Below are 13410 nucleotides of genomic sequence, written 5' to 3' on the forward strand. Positions count from 1 at the left end.
TTCTTATCCAGACACATCACACGACACCTCATAGTGTTCATTCCTTGCCACACCACCGTGATCTGCTGCGGGATCGTGCCATGTACCGCGATCTGTATAGCAGTAGGGAGCGCGATCGCGATCGAGAGCGATATAGAGATCACTTACGCGACTATGATATGCGATATGAATATCGGGATCATGAGCGTGAACTCTATGAGAGGGAGCGTGATCGATTAAGGGATTTCGAAAGAGAAAGGTGAGTAATGTTTGAAAAATTATTGTCTTAAATGAACATATATAAGTAAACTTTTAGTGGCCTGAAGGGAAAAATTAAGAAATTGTAAAAGTAAAGTTCTACAATTTTTGCCACCGAAGAGATTTTAAATTGATATTGTTTTCGTATTACATATCGACACCTGAGTGGAAGATGGACCTAACTGGTAGCCAGTTCGAAAACGCCCTACCTCAAAGTTTGATTGAAGAACGCCCTATCTCAGAATACGATTCAAAAATGCCCTGTCTCTTTTGAAAATGTAATGAAAATGTGCTGAGATAGGGCATTCTTCAATCAAATTGTGAAATAAGGCGTTCTTGAAAAGTTTTTTGAGATAGGGCGTTTTCGAACTGGCAAGCGAGATAGGTCGATCTTCAACTCAGATATCGATATGTATTTAAGAAATGTTAGGACGAGAGTCTGATTTTTTATATCTGAAGTGCGAAACAATCAGCTTCACCGCGTAAGTCGTAAATTAGACTAATTCGGACACTCGACAACTCGACTCTCGAAAAATGACTTGCTTTCAACATAACCCTCGCAATGAAGCTGATTAATAATCATATGTAATGAAAGAGATTAAGGGGTGGAAAGTCTAAAATAGGAAATGAAGTAAATTGTGAAAAGCCCTAATCAGTACGCACATGCATATACTTGAAGCACCTTACTTTTCTGTGACAATAGCCTTTTACCATTATTACTAACTAAAATTTCATAACAAATTTCTGGTATTTTCTCTTCTAGACTGGAATACATAGCGCCGCTATCGTTTGAACAAGCGCTTGCTATGGGCAGAACGGGGCGAGTCCTGCCATCACCCGTTCTAAATGGCTATAAGCCAAAAGGTGGCTTTCACCCAAGACACTCCGATTCGGATGAGGAGGACTGGTGCTAGCAAAGGCTTTGATTGCGATTGCGTAATCGACGGGAACAGATCTGGGTATAGCATCAAGCCATATTTCCATCACTCTCTGCACCGGACTTAGACCATAATTTTGATACAATACCGTTGCAACAATTCACTGCTGCATCCGATACCGATTTAATAGAAACCACATTCATCGATACAGATTTAAGTGAAAATGCTGCCATAGCTGCTACAGCCGCCGACTTAGACGACATTGGTGGTGGTGGTGGTGGCGGTGGTGGTGGTGGTGCTGATGACGCTGCTGAATATTTGCGCATACGCGTCCGGGCGATAACAGAACCAACAATTTGTGATTTAGTTGATACAGGTCGGGGCGATCGCGGGAGGATAGTAGCGAAAACCAGGCCATTGTCATTGGTTATGCCACGCCTTGAAACGGAATGTGCTATAGCGACTACGAGAATTTATTCCGCTCATGAGCTTGACCAACGGTATCAACAGCATACCGGTTATGCAACCAGTGAACCGCATATGCCGATGGCTTATGATCTGCAGCATCAGTACGCAACAGCAGCAGCAGCAGCAGCAAAAACACAGCCTGAACAGCATTTGTATCATACGTTGTAAAAAAACAAAAAAAAAAAATAGAAATATGAAGAAACTGCATACATACATACATACATACATATTCGTACATAAAATCGGAAATTAAAATGTTCAGCTAGAGTTTTCTAAAGGAAATGGAAATATTGAACTTAAAACGATATAAATAGTTACATACATACATACATATACGTACATACACACAATGTAGATATACATACATACATACATACATACAATTACATATGTATGTGTAATAACAATATTGTAATAGATTGGGACTGCAATAGTTGTAGCTGATAAATTGCATAACACACATACATACATACATACACACATATACATACATACATACAAACACAAAGCATACCTACATACATACATACGACATAAGAAACTCCGCTAAAGTTAATTTTCTCAATATATGTAGGTAAACAAATGATCAAGGGACGAACACTTACTTAAATACATACACGCAAACATAGAATTATACGAAACCATAGCCAAAATATTTCTACCAAAAATATATAAATTTGTATATACATATGTATAAGTATATAAAGACATATGTACATAGATACTGCCTTGTTTCTGTTAAAGTTTGGCCCAAAACGATATTGTAACAACAAAAACAAACAAGCATACCTACAAAGAAATTCTAGAAAATTGTTAACTGCATACATACATACAGATTTGTTTCATATATAATTTACTAAGATAATTTTAACTATGCATTAAAAATTTGTTAGAAGCTTTTAAACATAAAACACAAACAGTCATACATACATACTACATAAATACGCGTACGCATTAATTCAAAAGTCAGTAATTTGAAGAGTGCTTCTAAAAGAAAGGGAGCTTTTACTCTAGGAAAATACATATTAAGCACACGCAAAGCTTTAAAAGACGGTGCGAGATTTTGCCTGGGCTACTTACAGATCACCACTATGTTATTTTCATAAGCTTGCGCGTAGAACCTTTTAAAGCTTTTTATAATTTTTTTTCATGCAGACCAGCGAGGACCGGAGTGAACTTTTACTCCGTGTCTGCCCGTAAAAAATATATGGATAGCTTTAAAATGGTGATGGGCACTGCCTTCCCCGCCTATAAAGCTTTTTCAAGTTTTCTATATATTTTGTTTTGCGTGCAGAGTAAAGCTTTCTCTGCCCATCGCTGCTTTAAAAAGATTTGTTCGGGACTGAAGTATGTATGAAGATCACTGATGCTCAAAGAGAGCTTTTACTCAGTGTGCGTCCATATGAAATCCAACGAGAGCTTTGAAAAGCTCCGCTCGTGAGCATCGCTGATGCTTTATCTGAGCGAGCCTGTTCTAAATTAGCAATGATAAAATCACATATTGTGGGTAGAACTTTTTTAAGCTTCCTGTACATTTTATATTCAGCCTCATTGCGTACGTAGTAGGTAAGCCTAATTTGTACGAAATAAGTAGACGGCGCAAATTGTCGAAAAATATCCAGTGCTGCGAAGTTCTTCCATTTTAATGCACTGGTCGAGTCGAAATTTTTGGTAATGACATGTAATTTTCGATAAGACCTGACTCTCGAAATACAGCGGGTTGTCAAACGCGCTTTTAGCTGCCGCTCTAAGCTTATAAAAGCTCTACATACAATTTATATGTGGCTAGCACAAACTAAAAGCTTTCTCTGGAGGAGAACGTTTCAACAGTCTCAAATACATGCCGGCATTGCAAAAGCTTCAATATTATAAAAAAAAAATTTATTTTGCGAACAAAGGGTATAACATGTTTTGTATTCACCGTCGAATTTTCAAAATGACGTGCTTCTTATTTACTTAAAAAATGTAATGATCCAAATTGAAATGAAATTTATTTTTATAAAATGTTTCGGAAAATGTTGCCGATTTCACTGATCCTTGAACTCCGACCTTAAAAAATGTTATTCGTTTTTCTCAAGCCCTATCCAGTAAACAATTTACGAATTAACACCGAAATCAAAAAAAATTTGGAAGCAACGACTTGTTAATCCTTTTGGGGTAATAAACCAGCTTATGAATATTCGAAGATTACTACCTTTGTTTAGCGGTTCTGGGGTCAAACGAAGCTCGAAGGAATTCTCCCTTTTTCCTTTGTTAGGATCTCAAAAGCAATGCTCGCCCTTATGGGCTTGTAATGTTAAAAATGAGTATAAAACGCTGTCGGATCGCAAAGTAGCGATCTACTACAAATCTTTGGATGCTCCTATTTTGTACTGGGTAACTACTAGCGGATGCTAAATAAGAAGATCAGTAAACTCTAAATGTACTATTTATAGAAAGAAAAAAAGAGCAAGAGAAAATTTGCAAAGTAGATCGGTCGCCTTTCTTTTCCGTCTTTGGCAAATTCCTTTACTGATTAGCAAATACATATATACATACATGCATGTAAACATAAATGAATACGTACACACAGTTATACATACCCACAAACATACATAAACACATACAAACATAAATATTTGCATAAATGAAAATAAAGCAAAGAAAGTTTTCTTTAGCTTTCGTATTTTACTGTCACTTATGAAATGAATTAGCTTTTAATTAGTGCTTAAAGCGAAATGATTTTATTCGGTAAAACTAGGGTAAATAGTAAAATATATATGTAGGTACACGTACACACACATTTATAGGAAAATATGCAGCTTAAACACTCACAATCAATCACACTATCATACATACACAACAAATTTATGTAGTATTAAAAACAGCAACGGGGATGAGGGGCCAAATAAATAAGAAAAAATAAAAAATATAGCAAGACTCGCTGAATTTCCTATCGGATGTGAATAGCAAAATGGGGGCATACACAAATATGTAGGGGTAATGTGAAGAACGCAAATATTTTTTTATTTTAATTTTCAAAACTAATAAACACACACTAGCATAACCAACACACTGTAGCTAGCAAAAATCACCATACTTACTAGCATAAAAATAATTTAAAGTAAGGCGATGCATGGCATTTTTAAAACTTTTCGAATGAATGTAGATAATACATATTCAGACCCACACATACATTCATATTAGTCATTAACTAAATATGAACGAAGCAAATGCAAACGTTTTCACCGAGGCAAAAATAAAAAATTTTTACATTGAAGCCAAAGAAGGTAGCAAATTTTAAAAGTGCATGTAAACAATGGCAAAAGTTGAAGTGTGAATATAGGAAAGCATGCACACATACGTACTACATTCATCAATACAACAAAAACGCAAGAAATAATTAAAAAAAAGTATGGAAAGAGCAGCGCATAAGCACACGCTCGTACATAGGCACAACTCACATACATACAGGTTTATAGATAGATGAAAATTGTTTTTCTTTTATTTAGCAACTAATTAATATTCATTGTCAGACTAACATACACACATGCCGATTCATGTACATTACGTACACCTCATAGCATATCAAGCATTAACGCATTGACAGCCAATTGGCCCACTCTAATCCTTTTACGCATACATACATACTTATGCATAAACATATGCATACATCCATACATATATATCACTACATATTTACTTGCAAAGTTTACACGAAACGCATTACAAGGTACATTACCGCAAAATTTAAGAAAGAAATAAATAAATAAAAAAAAAACACAAAAAAAAAAAAATCAACTCGAACGTATGTAGTTAGTTTGGAAATAACTGATTCATAATAACTTGTAAATATTGAAATGTGTAAAAATTTACATAAATAAGAAATAAGAATCCGTTTATGAAATTAAAAGATTAAGCATATACAAACCAAAAATTTGGTGGATGAAACAGCGCACAAATAAATTATGAAGTCCCCAAAAAAGTAGAAGAGACAAAACAAAATAACGATACAAAAGTTTAAAGGAAATCCCTAGAAAATTCGAAAAGCAAATAAATAATGAAACAACAACCAACACAGCACACACCTCTGACATAACCTTACACTATTTTAATTCTTTTGAATTTTATTTTTATTTTTTATTCTTTTAGATTTTCGGCTATTTGTTTTGTTGAAGGTGTGGCTCATTTTCTCCATTACAAAAATTTTCGAACATACCTTGTATGGTAGAAATGCCTAGATAACACCGTCAACAACATATTTCCAAAAATCAACGGTAGTTTTAAACCAGGTTGAAAGAAGTTTAGGAGTCGCTATCCCTCTAAGAGCCTTAGAGTGAAGCTCTGCGCTGCCTCCTTAATGGCCAACACATTCCTTTGATATGTATACACTGATGTGGTCAGAGAGTCGACATAACTATTCTCACTATCCAAGAAAACTGCTCCCCGACTCTGTTTTCAATATAATGACCATCTTTAGAAATATTTATGGCAATGGACATTGGTAGTTCTACTGTACCAGACCTATGCTGTTCGTACTAAAACTTTAGAGGTTACTGGAATCGGCCAGGGTTACTTAATCCGTGAGTCATCTCTTGAAGCCTTGCTGGTGCAATAACGGCAAACTCTCGAGAAAGTCGAACAAGTGGAGAAACAGGCAACACTTCATCAAAAGATTTGTATGTATATTTTGTTCATTTCTGTGTGAGAGAAAACATGGCCCCTTTCGGCTTTCTTAGCCCTTCTGCAGTGTTTGAAATTAAATAAATAAATAAATATGTAGTTGGGTGAGTACCAGAGGCAGCACTTTCTAGGCATATTGATCGAAAAACTAAACGCCCTTTTTTACGACTTAATTCAGTGGAAATTAAACCGTATCTATGTTCCTGATTTCGATTCCGAATATTCAGTTTGAAATTTAAGCCTTGAATAGTTTGTATGTAGGGTAGATGAAAAATCACATGTTGTTATGAACGTATGGATCCTGGGCTCAAACTCAAAGCTTCGCGGAATATATGTACAATAGGGTGGTTCTTAATCATATCCTCATCTAAATTTTGTATGGGGTATCCACAAAATTTTTGGAATCATAAGGGTTTAAGTGACATTTTTTGAAAATATAAGTTATACCCATATTTGTATACTTAAATACAGTGTTTATTTTGTGTCAAAGAGTAAACATTCTTTGAATTAGTTAACTAACTTCATTTAGACAAGAATCATTTCAAATACATTTACCCAGAATTTGCAATAAGTAATCAATTTTACCCTTAATTATCTCAAAAATATTTCAGATTTAATTAGATCCTTTTGATTCTAACCACTTCAAATAAATGGTGCCACCAGCATTTGAAATAAATGGAACTTCTTTTATTTAGTGCAAGGAAAATGCCCTAAATAAACTTTCCTAAACCTCTTCAATTTGCTATCCATATTGCAATATTTTATTTATATTGTGAATTAAATTAAATTAAAATTTTCAAACATGTGGCAACCTCCACAAAATTATTTTCTGCTGTAAGCCTGCTTAAAGCTCTTTATTTCTACAGCCATTGTGCAATATTTACTTTATCTTATAAATTTACTTAAACGGCAATATGCAAACAGGTGGCAAATCTAAAATGTTTTTCCCTTCTATAATTTAAGCTGGACCTCTAGCGATACATCGGTGAAAAATGCATTCAATTTCATGCATTAGTTTTCGAGTTTGCGCGTACAAACATACAGATAGACAGACATAAATTCTTAAATGGTTGATTTAATAAAGACCACCCTATTAATTTTTCTTTAATATCTATAATGTGAAGGCAGCGGCCGTTATCAATTTTATTATATGTATAGACATGTACAAGTTAAATGCAGAGTATTCTTAATACATTTTTTTTTATTAAAAACTCGAAAAAATTTGACGTTTGTTCGTCAGTAAGTCGTTTTTTAAAGTCAACTCTACAAAGTCGATCGAAAAGTCCGAAGTCGACTTTCTAGTAAACTTGAACAATCCTAATACAAATTCATAAGCTCGCTGAGTAATAGCTGGTAAAATTCAAAATTTTTGCAATAAAAAACGTAAATTTTAAACTCTGGCGTTCACCCCTAAAATATTTCTTAGAGTTTTAAAATTTTTGCGTATTAATGATTTTGTACATAGAAGAATATAAAGGGATACCCCTATTGGCGTTGATATTTTAAGGACCACCCTTTATTAGATACATATGTATATGTGATCGTACATATATCTTTTATGATTTTGTTAACTTTTTATTTGGTTTTTAAATATTTAGAGATATTATTTTAACAAGTATGAATATTTGTACATAAAAACAAATTTATTCATATGAATTTAAAATAAAAAATGTCTTACCGAAATGCTTAACACGACCAAACACAAACATATATGTATACTCTCGCTCCCACATTCACATGCGATCTCCACGTACACTCACACATCCATACCAACATTCTTTGCGTACATTTGTACATTATACACAAAAGAAAGAAAAAAAACCAACAAATGCAACTATGTATGTAACCAAAACGAAATATCTTGATCTGTTCCTTAGGTTATACGCGAACGATAGGTAAATATGCAATACTGAAAATAATAGGTACATAAGTACAAGCATGTAAGGATAAAAAAACAAAATAATTCGCTAGTATGTATTATGAAAAATAAGAAAAAAAATTAAATAAAAATATTGATAAAAACAAAAAAAAATATTTCGTAAATAACGTTAGATATTGTACTTAAAATAATGAAAGTAAATAAATAAAACTTATGTAAATTTTTGAATTAATACTTTATTCATTGAGAATAAATTGCCTGCGTGTGAAACTTAAAAATGAACGTAAAAACACTGAGCTAGCCGTATAAAATATTTTATATGAAAACCAAAACTGAAACGAAAAAAACCAAATACAAAAAAAACAAAAAACACAAAAAAACTACCAAAAATAAAAACTTACCCTTAATTGTATTATTTCATAACAACAAAAAAAGCAGCATAAAATATAGTGCAGAATACATAAAATAGAGTTTAATATTGAGCAAAAAAAAAACAGCAAAAAAAAACAACAACAAAACCAAAAACGAGTAAAATAAAAAGAAATTAGCGCATACTAAGACATAAATTGAATTTAACTACATAAGAAAAAAAAATAAAACTTAAAGCAACAAATTCAAATGGTAAATATTTAATGATTAATAGTGTAATGTATTTATGGATATAAAAACAATATAACACCTGCCTTCAATAAATTTTATTATACTTTATTAAAAAAAAAGGAAAGAAAACCAATGATGTGGAGTAAAGTGAAAGTAATCATTACTTTTTATTATTAGGAACTCAAGAAATATAAATTTAAAAGCAAAAAAGCAAAAAATAAATAAAAAACACAAAATAATTATAAATTTACGTAAAACCAAGCCAACTTTTACAATTGTAAATTAAAATAACTGAAACTTTAATTTTATTTTTAGATATTAAAATTATGATGTTGAAATGTAAACGAGAACACTGCACTCATTTCATACTAAAACGGTTAAATGAAGTGACAGCAAATGAAGCGAAGTGAAAGGAAAGCGATTTAATAGAAAACTGTACAACTACATATTTACATACATAAAAACATAGAAAAAATTAACGCATCTGCAATACATAAATTCAAGTATACCTATTCATAAAATAACCAGTAATAAAATTCACGAGTAATAATTATATACATATATGCTTTATGTGAATAATTTTTTTTTGATTAAACAGCTAAAAGTTTTTAGTTTAAATGCCACATTATTTATTTTAAATAATCGCGCGTGCTTTTAAGTACTCAGTCAGCAAACTAAACAAAAATATTTTCTTAATTTTTTTTGTTTTGTATAAATTTATTGCAGCTTTTATACTTTGTAATAGCTATTACATAGCATATGCATAGTAAATAGCAATGCAATTATTTGACAGGAAAAGTTGTATTGAAAATGATCTCAAAGTCTGGTGTTGGAGTATGCTTTCTAAGAAATTTCCATAATTCCTTTTTGGTTGTTGTTGTTTCCGACAGGGTGGGTGTATGATGGATTATGGAACGAATTTCCGTCATCCGTTGTCAAATTTTCGTTCGAGAACGAAAAATGACACTGAAGATGGCACAACGCCGAAACCGATTTGTCTCCAAACCAAATTTGACAAGGGATGACGGAAATTCGTTCCATAATACATCAAATTTCCATAATTTAAACTTTATCGAATCAAGTTGATTTTATTTCGATACATTCAGGATACCTTTGGCTATACTTAAAAAAAAAACAAAGAATAAACATTTTCTTAATAAAATTAACAAAAAAAAAAAANTTTTATACTTTGTAATAGCTATTACATAGCATATGCATAGTAAATAGCAATGCAATTATTTGACAGGAAAAGTTGTATTGAAAATGATCTCAAAGTCTGGTGTTGGAGTATGCTTTCTAAGAAATTTCCATAATTCCTTTTTGGTTGTTGTTGTTTCCGACAGGGTGGGTGTATGATGGATTATGGAACGAATTTCCGTCATCCGTTGTCAAATTTTCGTTCGAGAACGAAAAATGACACTGAAGATGGCACAACGCCGAAACCGATTTGTCTCCAAACCAAATTTGACAAGGGATGACGGAAATTCGTTCCATAATACATCAAATTTCCATAATTTAAACTTTATCGAATCAAGTTGATTTTATTTCGATACATTCAGGATACCTTTGGCTATACTTAAAAAAAAAACAAAGAATAAACATTTTCTTAATAAAATTAACAAAAAAAAAAAACAAATTAATTTTTTACATAATAGTGGTGCGCAACTGAATGCTTTTTAGTGTCCGACATAATGATGAGGTTAGCCTATACTCGTCTTGATAAGTTCCTACTATTAATTTTTGCTTATTAATTTTAATTACTTTTGTATAAAAATACAGTGCATTCAACAACGAAAAAACCATATATGTATGTGTGTGTGATGCTTCAAAAAATTTACTACCTTTTTGTTCAAAACCCCTTATGAAATATCGCCAAATGTTTTCAATTCTCATTATCCTCTTCTTAGTATTTGTACGTTGAGGGCAATGAATATTTCAAGATACATTTCCAATCCAGTGTTTCTTCGATTCTTTTAACCCTTTCAGAAAAAAAAGGTTTCTCAAGCTCCTAAAAATATGACTTCGACATTCGACCGAAATCTCTCACGACGAAGCCACTTCATCAGGCTTGAAAACAAAAAGTGGTGGCAGGCGCTTTAGTGTGGTTGCGGAAATAATTAACAACATAATTCAAGAAATTTCGTTAATTCCCCTGCCCAAGTTGGCACCCCTGCATTTTCTTGATGAAAAAGCACTGTTTTCTTCGTCAAATAGTGTTAATTTTTCTAGGGAACAGTGTTGTATTCAAATTTGCTAAGTGGGAAATTCCAAGAATAGCTGACTTTTTCTGCTGTCTCATACATAGTACATAATGTAAATTATTCTAAAACTTTTTTTTTCTTGGAAGCATTTGGTCTCATGCATAAAAGGTGAGCTTAAGCTCCGACTCGATTCTCAGTACAAGTTCTTGAGTTTGAGCTCACCCCATCAGTGCAAAAATAGAGTCGGAGCTTAAGGCTAAAGATATCGTCGCTGGAATAATGAAATAGTGTAACATGAAAATTATAGTTTTGAGAAAAACGAATTGAAAGTTTTTATAAACCATTACAAAACATATAAATACAATTTCGTTTTTCGGGAATAAATTAGTGAGCCAAAGAGATATTTAAGAAACCTAAAGATTTTTCTATTAGATTAAAGGATTGTCTATCCAATGGTGCACTTATCGAATAATAGTGTATGTAGCATTTACACTGTTTCCTTATTCGACCGACGATATATATTGTTCGGTAACAAGTACATTTGCTGGATAGAACAAATTTGTTAATCAAAAGTAAAGGTCAATATGTATGTTTAATACTATAGAGCCCTACCGCGAAAAAGTAAGCGACATTTTATCTTTGATGCTGAAAAATATCTACATACATAGAAGCTCCAGGAGTATGTTTGCACTAAAGGGTAAATTTAAAAAAAAACCGCTTACGTTTTTCCGACTGCATTTGTACATGACAGGCTAGAAATTGTAGATTTTCATTTTTAGACTCCACGACCCCTCTTTATGCATATCTGAGTATTACGCTGGCAGTGATGATTGTGTGATTTTTTTTGTTGGCGTTCTTTTTTTTTGTAAACTAGTGCCATTTACTATCCCAAGATATCAACTTTTTCACAAAATACAGAAAGCTACTCTTTTTTTTTATTATTTAAAACTTTGTATTTATTAAACGTGCAGAATTTTTGTGCATTAGGAAAAATGCTTGTTGTTCAAATTTTATAATTACTTAAAAGCTACCACATTTGATCTACATAATCTCTCCATAAGAAATAAATACATATTTATTCGTACATGCGAACAGCGTATTTTAAAGGCTTCATTAATCCAAGGCTTTTATACGCCACTCACTTAAAATAAAATAAATATTAAAACATTATAACTAAATATGGTGCATGTTTATAGACATAACTACAAACAATCATATACATACATACATGCAATCACAAGCAAGTACATAGTGAGAATGCGCCAATTGAAATTGAGGCGACTAATCGATTTGATTTTGAGTCGAAAATAAATCGTTCAGAGCGCAGTTTCTAAATAGATTTTCTTCGCATTTTTCTTGCCAAAGCAGGAAATCTCTGTAAAATAAAATGCATTTTCCGCATATTTCATAACTAGTTCTAGTAGGTATATTTTGTATTTGTTTAAATTATTTTTTACTTAATATAAAGTATTACACTTTGATAGATATACATAAAGCTAACATACAAAAATATTTAATAATAAAAATGCCACTTTTCATTCAAAACTACATTTACAACAGAAAAGTAGACAAATCGCTGACGATATGGTGTATTGAAGTGAGGTGCAGTTTAAACAAATCTATTAACCATTATTTTATATTTTATTTTTTCAAACTGAAGCTTAAAAAAATAACTAACCACAAGCGGAAATAAATTTGTCCACAATACATACTACGATGATCATTATTAAACTAAAGTAAATAAACAAAAAAAACCAACAAAGCATTGCAAAGAAAAGTAATAAGCTAAAATAAGAGAATGACTTGAAGAGAAAAAATTTAGTTAATGTTGTTATAAACAATTATATTCTAATTATTAACAAAAAATAGAAAGAATCCAACCAATTAAAATGAGAAAATATTTTTTTTTTTTTTCAAATAAATGATGAACTAAAGAAAGACTCGACTGTTGTTTTGAACTCGTTTGCAAGAAATATGTCAATTGGGGACGATGTATGTAAGTAAAAGAAAAACACAATACCTTTTAGTGGCTTATATACTTATTACATATATGGAAATGTGAATCCCTGTGTGAACGCTAGGCACAGCTGTACTTGTCGTACAAAAACCACACTCTATAAGTCACTCATCAATGCGTGTCGCGATGCTGGTAACAGAGGAATAGGAAGGCTTCCTCGCTCGCATTCAGAGTAAGAGTAAAGTTAATGCCCCTTAATCGGTTAAGTTTTGTTAAGTTTTTTTTGTCAATTACTGAACTTACATAAATACATAAATAGGTATGTTGAAATTGAAAACATGTTTTTTTAAGTCAACGTTGCTTACATGTGTTTAAACAAAAAACACCTTAAATATTTACAAAATGACCCTGAACTTGACAACTTTTCCTCAAGTTGAGTGTTTAGTGTTGACACATGACAAGCAATTTATTGACTCCAAAGAGAGTACCTATTTCACTATATTTTAGAGTTGTGTAGTTCTCGAACTA

At 32.1% G+C, this 13410-nt stretch overlaps 1 protein-coding gene across 1 annotated transcript in view; it reads left to right on the plus strand.

Moving 5' to 3' along the window:
• The window catches only part of LOC108370812 (voltage-dependent calcium channel type A subunit alpha-1-like), a 15664-nt gene extending 13868 nt beyond the window's left edge, over window positions 1–1796 (plus strand). Inside the window, exons 5-6 of the mRNA XM_017626221.1 lie at window positions 12–238; window positions 1001–1796. Of these exons, the coding sequence (XP_017481710.1) occupies window positions 12–238; window positions 1001–1151 (378 nt within the window). The 3' untranslated portion in view covers window positions 1152–1796. The remainder of the gene's footprint in view (window positions 1–11; window positions 239–1000) is intronic.
• The last annotated feature ends 11614 nt before the right edge of the window (window positions 1797–13410 follow it).

Source organism: Rhagoletis zephyria, unplaced genomic scaffold (assembly GCF_001687245.7).
Source record: "Rhagoletis zephyria isolate East Lansing unplaced genomic scaffold, Rhagoletis_zephyria_1.1 Rzeph_scaffold_04489, whole genome shotgun sequence".
NCBI lineage: Eukaryota > Metazoa > Arthropoda > Insecta > Diptera > Tephritidae > Rhagoletis > Rhagoletis zephyria.